This window comes from Crocodylus porosus, unplaced genomic scaffold (assembly GCF_001723895.1).
Source record: "Crocodylus porosus isolate Cpor-Errol unplaced genomic scaffold, CroPor_comp1, whole genome shotgun sequence".
In the NCBI taxonomy this organism is placed as follows: domain Eukaryota; kingdom Metazoa; phylum Chordata; order Crocodylia; family Crocodylidae; genus Crocodylus; species Crocodylus porosus.
In genome coordinates, this window is record NW_017728943.1 from 102,150,533 (window position 1) to 102,173,089 (window position 22,557).

General features: G+C 42.0%; 1 protein-coding gene across 1 annotated transcript in view; it reads left to right on the forward strand.

Moving 5' to 3' along the window:
• Window positions 1–678: 678 nt before the first annotated feature.
• The window catches only part of CAPN9 (calpain 9), a 48,373-nt gene continuing 26,494 nt past the window's right edge, over window positions 679–22,557 (forward strand). Inside the window, exons 1-7 of the mRNA XM_019549884.1 lie at window positions 679–3,151; window positions 13,365–13,434; window positions 16,515–16,633; window positions 18,195–18,328; window positions 18,851–19,019; window positions 20,699–20,782; window positions 21,457–21,542. Coding sequence (XP_019405429.1) covers window positions 2,939–3,151; window positions 13,365–13,434; window positions 16,515–16,633; window positions 18,195–18,328; window positions 18,851–19,019; window positions 20,699–20,782; window positions 21,457–21,542 — 875 coding nt within the window. The 5' untranslated portion in view covers window positions 679–2,938. The remainder of the gene's footprint in view (window positions 3,152–13,364; window positions 13,435–16,514; window positions 16,634–18,194; window positions 18,329–18,850; window positions 19,020–20,698; window positions 20,783–21,456; window positions 21,543–22,557) is intronic.

Below are 22,557 nucleotides of genomic sequence, written 5' to 3' on the forward strand. Positions count from 1 at the left end.
AGGTACAGACATTGAACATTTACTGGTATAAGTGATCGGAAACCAGGGTATACCTGTAACAGAACAGAAGTTCGGCACACAAAAATGGTCTATACCCATAACAGAACAGAAGTTTTGCACACATAGGGTGTGTCTACACATGCTTTTATGCACACCTAAACTTAATGCACATTTGCCTACTGTGCATCAAAACAATTTAGGCACACATCTACACCTGCACACGCTAAGGAGCATTAACGCGGTGTGCGGACCAACTTGGAACTAAAGTTGACTAAATCACTCAGTATACACACAGCTTAATGTGCCTTAGTTCATCTACGTGTGTTAAGACACTTTAGTTATTCATGCACAAATTTGATACCTGCTTTTGGTACAAAGCCTAAAATTGCCACTTTTAAGGTGCATTAAGGGCATGCACTTGTTGACGTGTGCCCTTAATGAACCTTAAAAATGACTGATGTGCCTTAAATTGGCATGTGTAGGTGCGCCTATAGACTGGTTTAAAAATGGTGGAACCTGGTCTAAGATTTGCTCCTCCCTCCCACCTAAATCTAAACTACCAATCTAAACTACGCTGCTTACAGAAAACCATCTGACTTAGATCAATTCCACCTCAGGCTTTTTGAATGTCTGTACCTAGCCTTAGAGTGGAAGAGGAGAAAAACTCACTGCCCTTGACCTGGATTGCAGCTTGGACTACACAGACTAGAGCTGCAGTTTCTCGGATAGTCACTCTGAGCCACAGGCTGACACATAGCCTGGGGCAGATGGAACCTTTGGAAAATTTAGCTGATAAATTCTAAAAAATGTCTCTACTGAATGTGTCCAAACCGTTTTTTCAGAGTTATAACTTCACCGTATCTGAGCATGTTTTTTACAGGGTCAGCACACAGAACCTCTGAGACAAAAAGTCCTCTTTTCTGACAAATTAAAGTCCCTCCATCAAAGCACAATTACAATTTTTTTTAAGAAAAGGTCACTAGAATTTGTCCTTATGGTAAAGAAACATATCTCCCCTGCTTAAGTTTTCACCAAGTGTGTAAGGAAAAGCTTGGTCTGCACAATGCAGTTTGGTTTAATGAACAGGACACTGACTGGTGTCAAGCAACAATGGTACCATTCTTAATTCTGCCACCAACCTAACATGTGACCTTAGGAAAATCACTGCCCTTTTCTGTGCCTCTCTTTTCCTTCACACCCTTTTTCTGTCTTGTCTACTCAGACTGCTGTCTCCTGAGGAGAATGGCTGAGACAGAGACTTACAATGCATGTGTTCAATGCTTAAGACAGTGGGGCACTGATCTCATTTGGGGCCTCCAGGCACTAACGACAATGATGCAATGAAATGATTTGAGCATGAAATGGAAGGCGCTCTCTCCAACACTATCCTGAAAAATAACAGAACGGAAAGGAATTAATTCCAAGTCGCATTGATTGAAATTGACTGACCTGTCAAAGGGCCAATGAAGTGAGAAGAACAGTTAGTACCATTTGTATTTTAAGCTCATGTTTTGTATTCCATGAGCCATATTGAGCAGCATGCATCTTCTACCTTTGTAAGCACAGAAGGAAGTCCATCCCAAAGCAGAGTTTGAAACACTACTAATTATTGTTCTTCAGAGCTCCCACAGTGTGCTGACTAACACCCTCCCCATCACAAAGCTTTCACAGTCTAATAGTATATGTGATGTGACAGGTAAAAGCTGCAAACAATAGCTGAAGAAACAGAAGTACAGGCAAACAAAAGTCCCCAAAATAGGACCGTGTGGTTAGGTAGCTATTACATAAACATCTTATGCCACAATCTATTCTACAATATGTAAAAAACCTCCTTCCACACAACCCATCAAAATCCCTTTGCAGATAAAGTCACCCCTCACCCACACCAAATCTTCTGTCTCTGTCCAATGCATGGCCTTCCCACCCCACAGCCTCCCACACCATAGACCCTTCGCCATCTAACCATGCTGTCTCCACACAACTTTACACCCCAGGCTAGTTCTCCTGCTAGTCCTCCATACCTGCTAATGATCCAGTTTCCTTTAGCTTAACTTTGCATCCACTTTTCATGAGACGTTTTCAGGCCCGTGGTCAGGTTTCTTCCTGGGTCTTCCCCATGGAAGTAGATGGCAGGAGGGAGGACCCTGCTATACTTGCTCAGTAAAAAGGCTCTGGAGCCTAGTAATCTAATCTAGCATTCTTGCAGAAAGGTCCTCCCCCTCCTTTTATAAGCAAGAGTGCCAGCTGGCTTGTAGCGGTCATCTCTGGTGCCCTTTTGGCCTGGAAAAGCTATGATGAAAGGATTCCAGGTTTATGATATCTCATAATAAGGCTCAGCTTTTACATTTGGTGGCTTTGGACCAGGAGACACGAGAGGATTTCACGCATGGTGACATTTCTCAAATTCATCCAGCCAGCAAAGAAAATGCCTCCACCCTCCTCATACTGTGAAGGGCTTGGTCCAGTGCCATGGAGGGGGGGTGTGCAGATATTCTCTCTCTCTTCCTAGGTAGAGCTTACACAACATGAATGAAATGAAATGAAAGGTATCTTTCTGCTCTTCAGTGTGGCTTCCGGGGTTACATACCTGAGGGAACACACCGAGCAGCTGGACTATCTGAGGAGGTGAAACAAGTTTGCTTTTTTGTTTGCTCTCAAGGCGTTCCCCTCTATTGTTATTTCAGGCAGAAAGGGAAGTCTCCTTGCCATTCATACAGGTGCAAAAGGGGAGGGGCTCAGGCCATTTTTACTTCCCTGGGAGCACACACACTCCTGTCTTTCTTCTCTGCAGTGAGCACCTCATTCCTCTTTTCCCTTCTATTATTGGAGGGTGCTGAAATTCTCCTCACGCTCTTCATCTTTCCTTGGTCTCTTCTTACCTTCCCCCCTCGGTCTCTGGGATCACTGAAGCCTTCTCTGCCGCAGGAGGGGCAGAGCTATGCCTTACACGTACCAGGATTCGAGACCCCAGGCTCCCCAGCTGCCCCAGACTGCACGGGCCACACACTCCTCTGGCAAGACATATGAGGAGCTGAAGCACAAGTGCCAGCAGGAGGGAATCCTGTTTGAGGACTGTGACTTCCCAGCCACTGACTCCTCTCTTTTCTTCAGTGAGAGGCCATCTATCCCCTTTGTGTGGAAAAGGCCCGGGGTGAGTATGGCACAGTCCAGAGGCTATTACTGCTCTTACTGGGCACCATGTATTTATTTTTCTCTCTTTGGCCTGTGACAAGACACCTGAATGCCTTTAATAGAGAATCAAATCTAACATAAAGATACAATAGCTGAGAGGAAGAGCACCAGAGCTTCAGAGATGAAATATGTGGGGGGAAATCCTGGTTCTGCCCAAGTCAGTGGGAGTCTTGCAGTTGACTTCACTGGAGCCAGATATGTTTGTACATAGTCTCTGCCCCCAAAGAGTTTTCAGTATGAATCAGGATCTGGTCATCTGGAATGAGAAAATGACTCTTAACAAGTGTAGAGAGAGATAGAGATTTGTGTATAGATCACTAGGTAGCATATAGGTGAATATTATATATATATCTCTGCAAAATTCATGTGAATACTTCATGTGTTTTGTTCTGATCTTGTTTTTACTACATTGTGGTCAATAGTGTCACCCCTGATTTACACCTAAGTATGCAAGAGAGAAATCAGACCAGAATTTTTTATATTTGTAAGCACAATATTGTCCATGCAAGCAAGGACCGAGGAAGCCTCTATCCAGAGCCGTATCACATTGTTGGCTTCACTCTGTTGGCACTACTCCAAGGCTTAAACACTTACATTACTGCTGGCAGGACTGGTGCCTGGCAGGAATGGTAAAGGGGAAAGTGAGTAAGAGTAATAATGTGCTAGCTCATGCTGGCTAGCCCTGGCAACGAGAGCAGTAAAGATACTACAGTGCAGGTTTAGCATGTGCTAACAGCCATGAGACATGGTTTTAGGCAGTGATTTCTGCCATATTAAAATATGTGCTTATGTGAAGAAGAGTGCAGCAGGCATAACAACTAACAGGAAAGAATAAGAAGGTATAAATGAAAGGAGCTTACCCCCTATCTTTCTCTGACCCTTAAGTATGTTTCTCCCCAGTGGAAGACAGTTAAGTTCCCATAATGTAGCTTCCACTCACCACTGGATAAAAATGTACATGGGCAGTTCCTGAGGACCAGCTGACAGGCAATGAAACCCTGCTCCCCCTTTTACTCTCCGGTAAGTCATTCTTGTGTCCACACCCTCTGTTTGGTTTTCATTGCCTATCAGTTAGTGGGAGTAGAGGAAGCTTAGTGTCAAGAAGGAGTCTATATTCATGGTGCTTTACTTGGTGCTTATCTTACACTGTGTTTCATGCCATCTCTGAAATTGTCCTTGAATTTTTTTGATCGGGAAGAAATAATGACCTCCTTGCCAGATGATACCAGCTTTTACACATGCACAGAGAAATAGCTTTATCTTGAAAAATTATTATAGAAATGAACCTTTTAATTGTGTGTGCGTGTGTGTGTGTGTGTGAGAGAGAGAGAGATACAGGTGTACGTGTGTACATAGCATGGGCCAGACCATTACTTGGTATAGGCCTTTATAAATCTCACTGAAGGTACTAGGGTTACACCAGCTGAGGATTACAAAATCTTAGAATCATAAGAAGTAAAATTTGAAGGGACTTCAATCTAGGTCAATACAGCAGTGAAATGCCAACTCATGAAAGTCCCCATCCCATATAGGGAGAGGCACTCTCTCCTTTCATACTTACCCTCTCCTGTTTGAACAGAGCAAACCTGGGAACATGATGAAGCCACTCCCTGAGTTGTATTTCCCCCCTACCCAGTGACTACACTCAAGCACTCAGAGGATATGTCAATTTAGGGCTGGTCTATAGAGGGGAATTTACCAGAAGAGCTATTCTAATCCACTTGTCTGTGTAGACAAGTCCATCTGATGAGGCAAGCTGTCTCCTATGAAAGCTTATGCATCTCTGAACCAGTTAGACTCTAAGGTTATGTCCACATGAGTGGGAATGTGTGTTTCCCTGGGAACAAGTAGCCATGGCACAAAGTGTGCCACAGCTACTTGTCCCTGGAGAATGCCTGTGCCATGAACACTCTGGTGTGTGGCAGGTTACCCCAGGTGGGGTAGAGGAGCCTGGGGCCAACAATTGTGCTGGAGCATGACTGTGGCTGGCCAGCCACTGGTTTTGGGTGGCACACACTGCTGCCACATGTGCCACCCCACTTTTTTTCAGCTTGGGTTTTTTTGACCCTGGGATTTTCAACCCCCCACCACATGCTGCAAGGTAGCAGTGCAAGGAATGTCTTCATGTGTGGTGTATGGCACCGCAGACAGGTCACCTATCTGTGGCACCACATACCGCACATCCGGGCTTGTCTGAACATGGCCTAAGATGCCGATCTGGTCTGCCTTACACAATTAGTAAAAGTGGGTGAAAATGAGATTCAATTCTATTCTCATTTTCCTGTGGTGAGAGACAGTCCTTCTCCTCCATAACTAACAGTTTGAATAGACAAGACAGGCAAAGGGAGTGAGAGAAAGGAGAGGTATGGAAAAGGGAAGGGATTTCCCCAAGGTCAGTGGCAGAATCAAGAATGGCGCCACAATCACTTGACACCCTGTTCAATGCTGACACTACTGTAAGGTATTATCACATCAATGTTATTGTTTTGCAACACACACTGAGAAATCCAGTATCTTAATGTTACTTTGTACCTTCTAGGATGTTTTTTAGCCTTTTTTCTTTTTGCTTCACCTATGGTAAATTTAAAATAGTTTCCCTTCTCTCAACTTTGGGAGAAGAGTTACCTAACAAGTCAGTTTGCAGAACTTATTTTCGTGGGGAAGGAGTAGTAATTATTGGATATTGTATAGAAATCATATCATTGAAGGCACTGCTCTGCCATTCACTTGTGTTTGTATTCCATTAGTAAGAAGCATGAATCTGTGGCTTTAAAGTATATAAAAAACCAGGTTCAGTACAGATTCAGTACCTCAAGATACCTAAGTGAATGAACTGAAGGTTTTTTGCATAAACCCAGATAACGGTGATACTCAACCAGGGTGCTGTGGTACCCTGGGGTGCTTTTAGATTCTTTCAAGGGTATCAAGGAGTGCCACAGTGTTAGCACTGCTATGTAAAGAAATATCATTCACAAGATAAACCCAGAAATTTAAAATAGGAATCTGTAGTGTTCAAAGCATTCTGACCTGTCTTTCTGAGTGTTTTGCAACAGAAGTGTTGCTCTATTATTTTTCTGTAGTCAAAAAAAAAAAAATGAAAACCAGGTTTGAGGGATCCTCGAATCTAATGAGGGGTGCCCTAAGTCTAAACAGGTTGAAAACTACGTACCAAAAGCCTCAGTTGGTTGTAATATGACCTAGATTTCTAGCTGCCTTCACTTAATACACTAACCATTTGTAGCTGTATTGAATGCATGCAGCTTGACTAGAGATCTATAGGGAATTTGTAGGGCCTGATTTTCTTTTTGCATATTTTGATGTAAATTAATACTAGCTACTCTGAAATCAGTGACAATACACTAGAGTTATGTTGATGTTAGGAGAGAAATTGGCTTATACGTTCTCACTCTGTTCCACCCCAGGAGGCACTTGGTATTGTAAAAACCCTGAAAGGGATTCTTCAGGGATAGTCTCTACTTCTGATTCCAAAATATACAGAATGCAAAGGTGGTCTTGCAATCTTTCCACAGACTGAAAGATGTAAGATAGGCTTTAAAAAGGCAAATCCTTTTTTCTATTACAGAAGGCAGACAACTGAAGGCAAATACCCAAGTTCTGTAACCATGTAACCATGTAAACTAAACAGATTTTGAACACTGAACAGCCTAATTCACCTAGAGCCATAATAGCAATGCCTTATGGGCTTAACGCAAATTTTTTGAAGTCAACAAAAGACTGCTATTAATCTCATTGGGCTCTGAATCAGGCCCATAAATACTTGTAATTCCACACAAAGTACTCACTATTAAACCACCAGCCTGGATTGAGAGAATGCATTTTTCAAGCCCAAGCAGCAAGACAAAGTGGCTCAATACCTAGTCCACTGGTATCTCTTCCATATTATAGCTGCTACTGAGTTGAGAGAACCAGGACCTCACAGCAATTAATTTAAACTTTGCTTCTGTTCCTCAGGCACCTAATCTATCCCTTACTTCCAGCATATACCACCTCAGAATTGTACCACAGAATAAAAGTATGCTTTATGATGTGAACTCATACTTTCTCTCCTTTTATAGGTCATGAACTGTTCCTAGTTAGGTTTGTATATAGACTGTTGTGCAGCAGTTGTTGAACAGGTAGTCAGATTTACAGTCAAGTTCAGCATTGTTGATGTGGAGAGGTATAAAGTTCACAATCCTCTGTCATCTCATATCGCTACACCCTAGAAAGGAATTCTCCACTGACAAGGCATATGGCATCTTCCCTTCCATTTTTCAGGTGTCTGACAATTGGATACATTTAGCTGTCCCTAGGACTCTGCAGCACTTTGCTGATGGAAATCTCTGGGAGCTGTCACATCAGTGGGTTTTTGGCTGCCCTGGTTGTTATCCCCTTTTCAAACAATACCACTTTTGGGGGATTGTCCTGAGCCCTTCTGCAAATGCCCATGTCTGTTTGTGAATGAAGCTGGTATTCTGAACCTCTGCAATATGTTTCTTACTTACAGTTTCCCCCAACCTTAAAACTGGCTGTGATCAAGGCACTCTTAGATGGCTCCCAGATGCTTCTGCGTATAAAATGGTGATGAATGTAACACTAAGATATGGGTAGTATTCTTTCTAATCCAAATAAGAGCATTTGCAAAGTCAAGCTCCTGAAGTTTGAATGGCACCATGCAGAATCAAGGTGGTGGAGGAGTCTTGCCATGCAGTGCTCATGCTGTGTTGGATTGATAATCCTGGAAACTAAAGTCTTCTGTTTTATAAAAGGCTAAAGTAGCAGCATAATACTCTTTATCCTCCCTAACTTGGAAAGGCCTGTAATACATCTTTTGTTGTCAGTGCAGTCCTTGGGGCCTGATTCTTTGCTGAGTTTATACCAGCACCACTGACAGGTGGTGCTGGTATAAACTCAGGGACACTGCTTTGTTGTAAGTGAAAAGAGAATTGGGCTCTTGGACCCTAGTGAAACTGGCCACCATGGTGCTCATTAAGATGCATAGACAGTGCTCTCAGAGATGGATTCAGACCGCTTGAGAGCCCTCCAATCAATCAGCTGTCAATAATGTCAGTTATTAATGTTCCAGCCCAGAATCAAACTAATGACCTGGCTGTGAAGCTAATAACCAGAGCTGTCAAGTAGAGTGGAACTGTATTATTTAAAAATAGAATATGGAGTATAATTTGTAAAACTTGCAAATGACAGCTGTGCCGTCACTCAGAGCTGTGGAGATGTCCTCCCTCCGGGTGTGCACACAAAATATGATGGGAACTCTGCACAACTGATCCCTAGGGAGTGAAGGTTATTGAGCCAAGGGCACACACTTTTGAGTACCTGAGCACTGGCTAAGTGATGTGTTGGATTTGTTTTCCTGGTAACTGCTGTACACTGCACTTGCTGTAAAACATAGGTTCTCTGTAAGCAGCATTCATGTTATTGAAATCCCTATAGTTTTGTACAACAATTTTATATTTTTAAGGGCAATGAATTGCTTCTGCTATCATTTACTTACAGCTCAGATGCAGCAAAGTGTATTTAACAAGCAGGTGGTTCAGGTAACATATGGTCCACTTTGACTTACCTTTGCTTGCTTTACCTCTGACACACCAAACTCCCTATTTAATGCTACCTCCCACAAATGCACTTAGCGTGAAGGAATGTGTCCAGATCACCACATTTTGATCACTTCCTTTGAAACCAGAAAACATGCTAAAAATAGGTCAGCCTCTTTGCTACCTACAGAAGCTTCAGCTATACAGAATTAATGTGCAAATTTCAGATTGGCATAAACACTTTATTGGTCAGTGGGCACTTCTCCTCTTGTGCCCTGAGTAAGGGTATGCTCTTTTGACCTGCTCATATTTATTTACTTCAGCAGGAGTAGGATTGTGCCTTTCAATTACAGTGTTGCAGTTCACTGCTGAATGCACACTGAGAGGTGCTGGGAACACTCAGTTTTCAATAAAGCAAATGGGCATTCTGCTCAGGGCGGGCACAGAATGGGCTGGAAGGTGACTTTAAACCAACTTTGAACCTCACTGTATTTCCACCTTGTCCTTCCTGCATACATTTGAGCAGCCTTGTGGTTGCTGTAACCTGTATTTAGCAGATAACAAGTCCTTTTGAGGCTGGTCCTTGAATGATTACAACTGCAACAGAGAAGCGCTATGACCACATCCTTTTCTCTACAAAATCAGCACATTCTTTATCATGGGTACTGTGAAGAGGGTCTGGCAAAGAGACATTTCTGTAGCCTTATTCCACCCAAGGAAAATCTTAATGTAAGGTTATTTTAGGGTCATTTTCACGCTGTTTATGCCACCAGAGAAACATAAAAGGGAAAAGGAAAGTACAGAGATTTGGCTCTAGGGTGTTAAAAGAGGGGCATGAAGCATCCTTGAGGGACAGGACAAACAGTTTTAACTTTGAGAGTTTATCACCTTTTTCAACCACTTTGCTGTCCTCCTGGATCTGAAACATTGAACAAAATGTGTGCAGGCAACCCCCAAGGCCAATGTGCCAGGGTTGATCCAAGGATAACCAGAGCTACAACCAGTATGAGGATTGCTGGCTGATAAGTATAATGACCTGTATTCTGTTTAGACCCAAGGGGAACTTTATCGCACACCCACTGCTAAGTTATAAATGTAGTCCCAGTGTTATTCATTTCCCATATCCACTATATGCTCTTCAATTGAACCAGCTCCTAGTGGGATATTAGCAATTCAGTTCATATACAGCAAGGGCTAGCACCAAAGGAGTTAACTTCAGATCATGGCAATCACTCACAGGGGAGCTCTGGGTATGGCAAAAGTGTTCCTGTGGATAGGAAAATGAAGGGCTTGGAAGGTTATAAGCAGACAAGGTTTTTTGGGAGATGTGATATCTTTTATTTATTAAACTAAATAGTTAGAACTATTGGCAAGTTATAAGGTTTTTTATGAGCTAGTTACCAGCTTTGTCAAATATCCAGTCTATTAAAATAGGAGGATTATTATCAAGCAAGTTTAATAGGCATGAGAAAACAAAAAAACCCCTCTATTGACATTTATTTTACCAGCTTGGGATCTTGCTCATTCTTTATCCTGTCTGGAGTCAGTTTTTACATAAAATCATAGGAAATTAGGGTAGGAAGGGAAATAAGGAGGTCATCTAGTCCAACCCCCTGCTCAAAGCTGGACTATCCCCAAATAGATCACCCAACCAAGGTCTTGTCTACCTGAGTCTTAAAAACCGCTAAGGATGGAGATCCTACAGCCTCTCTGGGTAGCCTGTTCCAGTGCTTTACTCCTTGTGAAAAAGGTTTTCCTAATATCTAACCTAAACTTCCCTTGCTGCAACTTGAGACCATTGCTCCTTGTTTTGTCATCTGCCAGTCCTCAAAACATGTTATCACTTTAAATTATTTTAGAGCTTTCATTTAAGGGATATGTTTGTTTTTTTTATGTACTACTGTTAATGTATGGATTATTTTTGTTTGAAAAAGGTCCTTTCCCAGGTCCTGGTTGCTTGTCACAAAAAAAGGTACACAGGGCCATCCCTGGGGAGGAGGCCAATTGGGGCAACCACACTGGGTCCCACGGACAGTGGTGCACAGGCCCCGCTGTGGCCCTGCCAGTGCCGGCAGCTTCTGTGGGTGGTTGCCGCTCCCCTTCCCCCGGCTTCTGCGGGCAGTCGCAACCTCCCATGTTTTCTCCCCTAGCCCCCAACGCTGCCACTGCTGCTGGCTTCTGCAGGTGGTTGCCACCCTCAGCCCTGCACAGGCTGATATGCCCTGGCCCCCCCGCACCCTTTGGGATGCCTCTGAATGTACATAATGATGTGCAAATTCAGCAATTTGTCACTTTTCTTATCTCTACATATTAAAATAACTTCTCCACCCAAATAATATACATCCCACTTTCTTAGAGAAGCCTAACACATGCAGTAAAAGCTGGCAGAACAGTCTCTTTGCAACATATTCTGACACTCAAAACCATCAGGCTGTTTAGCTTGTTTTTCGATATTGCCAGGTTCCATTGTCCTACTTGGACTTTGACTAACTTCGTTTAGCTAGAAAAGAAATTAGAAGCTCTCTGAGAGTACAATATTCTTATTGTCTTTAAATAAAATAAATACATCAAAAGCCACCCATTTTCTATCCACACAACTGAAGCAGTTGAGATATTGAAACTGAATCTTCTATTATTTTACCCCTATTTAATTTCTGCCTTTTGCAAATGCACTGGTAAGAGGTTTCTTTCTCTTAGTCTTAACTGGATTAGTTTGGACCAAATTAGACAACCAGCTCTGCAATGGGATTTAAGGGCTGACTGATTAAATGCATATGGATCCCTTCAATATAGCAGAGGAGGCAGCCTTTCCTAGTTTATTCAATTCATTTCAATTCAATTTAGTTAGACTTTTCTGGCATAGCAAGTTACCCAAATGCAAGAGAAAACAGACCCCTTACTTATTTATTTGTCAGCGATAATGACAGCCTATCTAGGTTTATGTGTTGTGATTTCTATAGGGTTGCATATCTTGACTGATGCCTTGACTGACGCCTTGGCTATATCAAGACGGTACCAACAAGGTATCCTCCTGATTACATGAAGCACCTCCTGTGTTATCATGCAAGGCAAGATGATTTTCTGAATTAAAACGAAAGCAGGGATGGATCATGAAGTCTATGTGGGAATAATTTCTTGGTTTTATTTCTTTATCTGAAGCCCACAGGAGTCAATAAGGGCATGTCATTATGGCACAAGGCAGCACTGCACAGAGATATTCTAAGATAGTTCTTGGACTGGAAGCAGAATAGCTGCATTAGTGTATATTCCTCCTGTGCCCAGGCTAATAAGCTCTGCTTCTCTTTTCTTTGCAGAGCTAATTAGGCTAGGCACTGTGCCATGCTAATGCAAGTGTCCTGCTTCTTGTTTCTGGCCTTGTGTTGAATGGACTTACTCATTATAATCTTCCCTTTAGTTTGAATGAGCTTTGAAATAGGCCGTTTCTCTGTTACATTTGATTTTAACAGCTCTACACAGCCTTTGAGAAAGCCAGTTACAGACAGTTCCTCTTGTGGCAATTGCTTCTGGTGATCCTGAACAAATACTGGCTGGTTCTGCTTGCATTTCTCTTCATCCCCGGTAGGAGCAAGGACCAGGATACAGGGCTATCTATCTCCTAGTGCAAAGCTGAAACTGCAGAGCTATGCCTTAGGTGTGCCAAAGACTTGATAAGTGAAGAAGGGTGGTCCAGTGATTAGATGACTAGCTTGGGGGTCTGGAAATACAGATTCAAATCCAGGTTCCACCAGAAACTCACTGCTTGATCTTGGGCAAGTCCTTGTGTGCCTCAATTTCCCCACCTGAAAAATGGAGGTACTTGCACTTCCCTGCAGCAGGATCAATACCTCCAAGATTATGGTGCACTCTGATATTCTGAGTGGTCATATAAATACCTAACATTTCTACCCAGGTTTCAAGATCAATGAGCCAGTAGATGCCCCTCATAATTCCATTCAGAAAGAAATAAATTCCATAGACAAATATCAGCAAAAGAATCAATGTACTCTTTTAAATGGCAATTTATGTTCAAGGGGGAAAAATCCCTGGCAAATTCATTGGGTTACAAACAGTTTCTTGTACAGCAAAGAACGTCTGCGATATGTCAATTGAATATAAAACAATTCGAGAAATACTTGTCCAAACTGTCTTCATTCTACAATGGCCATATATTCTCAGTGGTTCTTAAGCTTTGAGCCCACAAGGGTGTGGAGTAGCATACCTGCTGCTACTCCCAGTTAAAACTAACATTGCTCAGTAAAACAAACAAAGGTTGGGGTCAGCCGTTTTTTTTTTTTTCCAGAGGAGATGTGTTTATGGCTGCAGGCCACTGTCTGTGATAGGCATACTCCGCAGGTAAGCAAAGAATTTCATCCATCAAGACTGCCAGCCAAATTTCTTTGATAAATACCAAAGTAACTGGAAAAAAGACAAATGATCCTATCACTGCTGATACACTCTAATGGTTCAACATAGCACTTCATAATAGCTGTACTCTCCTTGTGGTTCCCAAGGTATACAGTGATGTACTTTACATACCGTGTGACAGGTCCAGTACCTAAATGTTGCAATGTTTTTGCAGGCATCTGTTAAATTATTTCACTCATTCTTTTACTCTCCCAGGACATTGTTAATGACCCACAGTTTATAACTGGAGGAGCTACAAGAACTGACATTTGCCAAGGGGATCTTGGTGAGTGTTTATCTTTTACCCCTACACTAAGATCTGTGATGCCAAAACATCCTAGTCTCTGGTGGGGAGGACTAGGACTTGTGAAATAATGCCACTCAAGCAGCACTCTCAACTATTGCCTTTGAGGTGAGCAGGAGGCTCAAGAATAGCTACCAGCAGCACAGCAGGTAGCACTGCACTGGGTGCCACTGCTGCCTAGAGCACAAAGCTGCCCTTTTACAGCTCTGTGGTTGCCCCTTCTTTCCTGAGTTAATGGAACTAGTGAAACTAGAAGTAATACACATGCTCTCATTCTAACTTCAGACCCATTTCTAGTTGCCTGGATAAAGGTATCACATTCTTTCCTTCCAATTAAAAAGGAACTTGAATAGGCTAAGATAATGGTTTTCAAATTAGGGTGTACAACTCTGAGTAAGGTTGCAGGTAATAGCAGGAGCCCCTCATTGTCTCCTAATTACATTGCAATTAATAGGGAGTGGGATTTAGCACACTTTCGCACCTCAACAGCAGCTGTCCCTCTCTCTCCAATTACCCTAAGGTAAACGAAAACTAAAGCAGGTCAGTTTAACCCTGTTTAATTCATGGGTTAACCATCCTAGTTTAATTCTCATTGACCGCGTTTACATGAGACAATGACTGTGCGGTTGTTACTGCACAGTCATTTAGTACTTACATACATGAGTACTAAATGACTGCATCGCTGAATGGCTTTTAGGTGATGCTGATTGCGCAGTAGCTCATTACCACTGCTCAATAGCATCACGTCACACTTCATGCCACACAGCGCTACTGTGCGCTAGTAACAAGCTACTCCACAGTCGGCATCTCATGTAGCCGCAGCCACTGTGGGGTAAGAGCAGGCAGAAAAAGTTACCACGGAGGAACTGGGGTGTGTTAAGTCCTGCAATAAACATGGGGCAGGGCACATGAAAGTGTATGTACAGGCTCAAGGGAAAACATCCATATTAAGCGAGGTCATCACAAGATTAAGTTTTGGAACTTCTGGGTAGGGCAAAGTGAGAATACCCTGTTGCTACCCCTTTGGAGATGTATGGGATCCCTAGGTTCCTCAGGTCAGATCTGCTCTGTGTCCTGTAAGCACATAGTAGTCTGCAGGAGTTTGGATTCTGGGCTATATTTATTGTCTCTCTTGACAATATGGGGCAAACACCGTGTCAAGGGGTTACCCAGACATACGTGGTATTTGCGTCCTATAATAGGAAGGTCTGGCCCTTTAAGAGAAAGCAGTTAGCCCTACTGTGGAAGCCCAGCCGTGAGTAGTTAGCTGGTGAGGAAGTATCCCACAAGCAGTTGAAAACCCTGAGGAGCAACAGCAGAGCAAGGGAATGCATCACTTTGCAGGCAAGAGGCAAAATAGACCCAAGATAAGATCGCTACCAGAAAGGGCCATGCTAAACTAAGGGACTCTCTTACCACCTGGAGAAGGGATTGAAAGGTTTGTTTGTTGGTCCAAGGGCTGTTTGTATTCAGAGGATTAGCTAAGGAGCTCCCAGGGGGAGCAAAGCCAGCCTGCAAGGCAGCTGGCACACAAACCTGCTTATAGTTCCCAACATGTGTTTTGATGTATTGATTAGCACACTAATACCACGTGCTACGCTGTCACAACATAGCTACACTGTCTTGGAGGACCACATGCTTACAGACTATAGTAGAAGAGGACAAAGTCTCTGGAAAGCAGTTACCATGGTAGAAAGAGGATGTCTTAAGGAAGACAAAGGTTATTTGCATGGGCACATGGTATTTACAGGACTAACTTCCATAATGCCGTTATCTTCTAAATCACCTTGCTCCACACAGTGGGTGCCTGGAATTGAATGGAATTATAGTTCAAAAGGACCTCAACTATAATCCTACAGAACTGAAAAGGGTATGTCCTTGTACAACACTATAGGATGGACCTAAAACTTAAGAAAGTTTAAGAAAGATAATTTTCTATTGTATTCGGTAGGGCTTTACAGTAATTTCTGCACAGCCCTGTTACATTACCATAGAAAGTTATTTGTTTAATTCTATTCAGATTGTGTAAGACTTTCCATCAGAGGAATTCTGGAGGTCATGTGGCATCCCATCAGTCTCTGACAAAATAGCTTACAGGAATCGTACAGTGTAGTGGCTGTCTTGTAAGGGACACTCACTTACTTAAGTAAGAGGCACTCACTGCTCTGTTCACTCAGTGCAAACAACATAGAAGCTGTGTCAGGCTTTTTGAAATGTGGTTGATTCATTCTTCAGAACTACCATTTCCCTTCCCTGAATCACTACCACAAAGCAAAGGTCTTGATTTTTTTCTGAGGAAAAGGAATTCACAGGATGTTCTCAAATTTTGGTCCTGCTAAAGTGAAGAGAAATTTTGCGCTGGATTTCCTGAGGATGAGAGTTTGCTCAGCTTCTATAAAACTTCCTAGAGAACAGCAAATGTAGTGGTTCTGCACTACATCTTGCCTGGCTAGTACCAGCTAACTCATCCTCTCTTTGAGTTTTTAAGTTAAGTAAGTTATTGATGTACCCCTAACTGATAGACAACCAGCCAGCATACTGCTAATCATAGCTGTAACTCTTATCAAGTGTCTCATGTGAAACCAACATAGAATCAGCAAATGAAGCTTTAGTACCTTTCTTTTTCTGAACTTTTAGAATAATGGGCCTAAGCCAATTAAAATCATTTTAAATTCAAATAACTTGAGTAGAAAAAACCCAAAACTTAGCCCATTGAGAAAAACAGCTGACAGTTGTATTCCTAATCGGTTCTGGAGAAGTTTACATGCCATGGGAAATACAAAAATCACAAGCTAATGAAATCAACTTGAATCAACATGTGTTAATTCTTAATGAATACTTTATGAAATATGGATCACATAATGCAAATAGGGCAAGACTCTGATCTCAGTTACAATTTTTTAAATCTAGAAAAACTCCATTGACTTCAAGCATAATAGTTTAACAGGGAACAGACTCATGGAGGCTATGACAAGACTGCTACAGAATGTCCGCCCTATATATTTTGTGCATTTTCCCAACACATTATGGATCATCTATGCTTTGCTCTTTTCATTTTGCAGGTGACTGCTGGCTATTGGCAGCCATAGCTTCACTTACTCTGAATGACAAAACCTTAGCCAGAGTTGTACCTCAGGATCAAAATTTTGGACCTGGTTATGCTGGAATATTTCACTTTCAGGTAAGATAAGTACACAACACAGAATTCAAACCCATCAAGGGCCTGGGAAGCTAAATGTCCCAGTCTGTTTTGGAGTCGGGCTTTCAATTTACAGTTGAGGAGAGTGACTGGGATGTTCTAAATAGTCCTTACTAAATGCACTGTACTGTGCCGTCTGGATAAGAAAACCAGGAAAAATGTTACCGTCATACCTGTTTCCCTATTTTAAAGGGAAATACAGTGGTAGAAATCAAGGCATTAGCCTAGGAAGATCTGAATATTCACAGTCAGATTCAACTCTCAATTACATGTATTCAGCTCCACCAGAAGGAAATCAGAAGGGATGCTTAGGTGTGACCAAGAGAATCATTTGACTCAACAGGATATGTGTATATGTTTAAAATGATTTGAGCCACATGATGCTCTATATCTAATTCACATCAAGAAATACAGACACAACTCTCTCAGGGTATTTGATTAGTTCAGATTCCAATTCCTTCTAAATTGTCCAATACAGTGTAATAGAATTAAAGTGGTAATTTGTATAAAATTGTTAAACAAGCATACAGACTTAAATAAATACTCAGTGCTCCAATACCACAGTTCTAAGCATGGTGTTAGAACACAAATAGAATACAATAAATCTCTATTACAGAATTTTGTGGGTTAGAAATTCCATAGAAAGAATACTGTTCTATACTTAATATTGTAGCTTTTCAGAATAATTTAGGGAAGCTGAGTAACTTTCCATTAAACGCTGTAGAAATCTATAGGATTTGTTCATACAGAGATAAATTATGGTGGACAGAAAATTCCTCTCTGCCATGAACTTGGCTTGTTACTTATTCCATATTCTGGTGCCCTTGGTTCATAATATGCATGTAACCAGGCAGCTCCACACCCAAGGCAGCCACATTATGCCCAATGCAGTGCTGGCTGCTGAGGTGTTGATCAGAGCAGTGCAATCAGCTGTTGCTGAGGTTGCAGCTCTTTCTGTACCCTCCACTCCCCAGAGTGGCATCTGGGGCTGCTACCCTGGTCTCTCCCTCCTCCTATTTACTCTACTTTCCTCTCATTTAAATTCAGCACTGTTTAAATAATTTACTACTGTTTATAACACTACAGTTTAGATGAAATAGCCAGGTATCATTTCTAGAAAAGCAGTGAAGTTCAAGGTAGGTCACCTTGTCTCAGTCCAGGTGTCTGTGTGTCACATTTAGTAAAAAAAAATCCTACTTTTTACTTTATTGAGAAGAGAAGTTGAAGGTGTTTTGGGAGACAAGAGAAACTTGCTGCTTATTTTTGTTGAATTTAATCTGGCTCACAGAGTGCCATGTTTATAGTCCTATAACAGAGGCTATGCTGCCATTGTTTCCCTTGCCCTCTGTACATGATGCCCTCCACCAGGCCTCCCTTTCCTTAAGAAGGTGCTCAAGAAGCAGTATAGACATATCTAGTTAATCACCCCTAAAAGTTACTGAGATAGTTCAGAATCATGTTAGAGCAATAACTAGAGAGCGTCATTAGCCCTATCCAATACTATAAATTATTCAATGATCCTCTCTCTGTCCCTTCTAAACAGTTTTGGCAACACAATGAGTGGCTGGATATCATTATCGATGATCGATTACCGACTTTCAAGGGTCGCTTGGTTTTCCTGCACTCAGCTGAACACAATGAATTTTGGAGTGCTTTACTGGAGAAGGCCTATGCCAAGTAAGTGCTGGGAGTCATGTGGTACAGGCACTGTTCTCACTTTTCAAATACCCCCTTCTGTTTGTTTTTTCCTTTTGCCTTAGCTCTGACCTGAAGGTATGAAATTAACCTCCAGCTTCCAGTAAATTAATGGAAAGACTCCAATTGGCTACAATGGGAGCTGGATGGAGTCCTAAAACATGTTCTTTGTTCCTCTGCTGGGAATGGTAATAATACTAACTGCTATGGATAAAACCTGGAATGTGACTAGAATTTGGCTTGGTACTCAGCAGACCAGTGATCAACTATGATAGGGTCAAGACAGCATAGTCCCTGCTAACCTAGTCCAGATCTGAACGAGTAATGAACCAGTGGTTCAAGAATGTCTAGGGGAAGGGGCGAATGACCCCCGTATTAACAACTGCTCTGATTTAACTTGTGTTACTGCTGATTTATGCCCACACGAGTCAGAAGACAGACAGGCTCAGCACATCATGTAAAAGTGTTTAAAGCATGTCTCACAGTTAAGGTGTATTTTTTCAGACTGAATGGCAGTTATGAAGCCCTGAAAGGAGGCAGTGCAATAGAAGCCATGGAAGATTTCACTGGAGGAGTTGGAGAAATGTATGAAGTTAGAAAAGCCCCTGACAATTTCCATGACATTTTAGAGAAAGCACTTAAGAAAGGTTCCATGGTGGGCTGCTCCATTGATGTAAGTAAGACGCTGGAGTCGGTTTGAATTTAGTTTCATTTTATGTATGTGTGATTTTTGTTTCAAAGTAAAGATGTTTTAAAGAAACACAGATGAAATGGATGGCAAATAAATAAGACACAACTTTATAAAAAGTAGCTATAATCTAATATATAGGTAAAACCCTTTTGGTCATTAGACAAGCTGATCAGAGAAAGAAAGTCATCAAACATCAACTTGGGATGTCCAGTTTGTGTGTGAACTGTATTTCCTGCCCCATTCTCCTGACCTGGGTTTGGGTTAAAGCTATTCACAGCCCTGTCACATGGAAGGGGGCCAGTAACTACTGGCCTCAGCGGTCACTACTAAGGTATTTTAGGCTGCAACCCTCTAGTGACCCCTCTGGGGGCTTAGGAGGCTTTGCAAGTTAGTTCATAAATTAATTTTCCTGCTCATGAAAGATACCAGATTTACAACTCTGAAGCCTGTAGTGCTCTACTGGAGTATATGGGCAGCAGCTGTGTAAGGCAATGCTCTGCTGATGTGTCTGGTATCTGCCAAGTGGACCCATTTCTAGGGATGGGAGAAGATGGCTCACTCAGAAGTTTCAGTCAGTCCCCAGCGTGTCCAAAGGGAAAGTTCTGGGATGATTTTGCTGAGGGCTGTGCAATGAGTTGATTTTATTGGTTTAACAACCAGACTGAAAACCAAAACCAAAGTGATTTGGATTAACTTGACAAAATTGTTTTGCAGGTTTCTTTACAAAATACAAAAGCTGAAAAATGGTGGTTTGGGAGCAAAGGAAATGGTTCATTGCCCATGATGTTTTTGCTTTTGCTTTCAGGCACCCATAATAAAAGTAAAGGGAGTGAAGAACTAAATTCACTAAGTCTGAGAATGGAGAGGACTACATGGGGGTTCCCTTTCTATCCAGTCATTATGCCATTCATCTGGATACGGGAGACTTAAACCATTCTCTCCCTGATTCAAAGCAGAAATTTGAGGCAGGGTCTCCCAGGTCTCAAAAGAGACCTTAATTACTGGAATAGAGTTGATCCTGGGAAAGGGCTTTCACCGTCTCTCCCATGATAGGTGTTTGACTTGAGCCAGGGAGAGAGAATGATTTCTTTTCATGGCAGTTAGGCCATTCATCTGGGCGCCAAACCCTTATCCAGTAAATGTTTAAGGGCAAATGGACAAAGTAGAACAGTGTCAATCAGAAACTGAGAGCACCCAACCAAAAGTTGGCTAGGATTCTTTCTCATAAGATTTGGATTCAAATCCACTCAGGCAAAAAAGGAAACTGAACCTGAGTCTCTCATATCCTGCATGAGTCCACTAATTGCTGGACTATTGAGAAAGGTGGGGAAGAAGTTGTCTCTTCCACACTTCAATTTTTTTCCAGCCATAGCTTTTCAATACACCTGGGTGTAAATTTACAAATACTTGGGCAACAAGCAAAACCTCATATTTTTTGTGACTTTTTTGCCCCAAGAATATCATCCAGTTCTAGTTTCAATCCTTAGAAAAAGAATAAATGAAACTTTCTTGTGGAGGAAAGGACTTCCCTATAAGACAATGTCATATGTTAGTATAGCTAGTGATTTATCAGGGCCTCTAGGTATGGCAGCAGCTAAAATTTGCATTCCATTACAACTTCATTTCAAGGAAAGTCACTTAAGTCTGTTTTCATATTTCAGACTAGCAGCACTGCTGAGTCAGAAGCTCGAACCCCTTTCGGCCTTGTAAAAGGTCATGCATACTCAGTAACTGGCATTGATGAGGTATGTCCCAATTGCTCTGCATCAACTGTGTATGGTGGAATATGGGATGGTAATGAATAAAGGCAAATCTCATGTAAGACAAATGGTGGAAACCGACAGCTTAAGGGTAGTAAGTCATAAATCAGTGGTTCCTGAGCTGGGGGGGGGAGGTCTTGGGGTCATGAGCCTACTAGACATTCAGTTGCAGAAGTGAGGCTTATAACCAGAAGTGGGATCACAAGATGATGTCACCTGAAGAAAAGTCAGGAACCACTGTGACAGACTGCCTGTCCTCTGTGTGTCACATGTATGCCATTTGGCTGCAGAATTGGTGTGGCCACACAACACAAGGAGGGGACAGGATTTTGGCACAGAGTGCATCCCTGTACAACCATCCAGCTTCTTGTGCCAAAAGGGGCATGGGGGGGGGGGCAGGGAGGAGCTGGGATCCTTAATTAGCATCCTAACTTAGCTCTAACTGCAGCTTTGTTCCATGGTGGGAGAATACTTCCACTCCCTTCTCCCCATTTTGCCCTCCCATACACTTTCCCTGGTACAGTTCCCTCGTGTCCAGCTGAGTTACACAGCCTGTAAACTGGAGAAAACTGATTAACGACAGTGAGCAGCCAAGGTTTGTTGCACTATCCATAGGCTCATTGTAGTTTCAGGCCATTCAATATTTCCTTTTTTTCTAGGTGAGCTACCGGGACCAGAAGGTGGACCTCATAAGAATAAGAAACCCATGGGGGCAAGTGGAGTGGAATGGCCCCTGGAGTGACAAGTCAGTGTTTCTGTCACTAGCACTTATGTTGCAAAGAATCTGGGTTAACAAAGAAGGGCTAAGTCAATGTTATATATATAGTGCTCTGCATTTATCTTCAGCTCATGGTGTTACTTAAATATTTAAATTAAGAGTCTGCACAAGCAATAAAAAACTATTGCTTTAATCACAACGACATCTCAGTATTTTCTAGACTGCTTGGATCCCATTTAAAGGGACATTGCCAAGGTTTAGTCCCAAAATTTGGGTTTTGACAAAAATGTTATATATGCATATAATGTTACTTATAGAAACTTGTCTTACATATTATATATTACTATATAGCATATGTTATTGAATACCACATGCCTCCACATAAGGCAAGCATGTTTTTGGAAAGACAGAATGAAGAAAAAAAGTTACGGATACATAGAGCAGGGATAGAGTCTGCTCTTCAGCACACCCTCCCTCCCATTCCTGCTTAACCAAAAGCTGAACCTCTACCTGCTACTGAAGACTGGTCTCCATGGGTGAACCTACAAATTTTGAAAAGAGCTAAAAATATCCTGCAAGGCTATGAAATAGGAGAAGAAAGACTAGGAGTTGCTAATAGACAGTGTAACTGCTAGAAGAAAGGTTAGCTTGATTAGTGGCACATTAAAACAATAAAAAGGAGAAATGACTGTTAACACCTGTGGAGGGAAGAACTTTGAGCCATTAAGTCAGCTGAGTCCCTCAGTTGCCTAAGTAGAAATACCACTGCTGCCTTGACCAGGAATCAATGCGGGAGCAGGAATCAAAGCAGGGTGCTTCCATTCCAAGCAGAAAATCAGCTTCCCCAGTTAAGACATGCACTCTAATTTGGGGGGCCTAATTTCTGGGGAAAAGACATGCATGAAATACAAGTAAATATCATATATTATATTAATATAAGTGTGGTCATGAATTTTGAGGAGAATTCCAATGGAAAATGCATATTTTTATATTTTAACATTCCCTTTGCAGCTTTTTCAGCATAACCATCCAAATGTTGGGC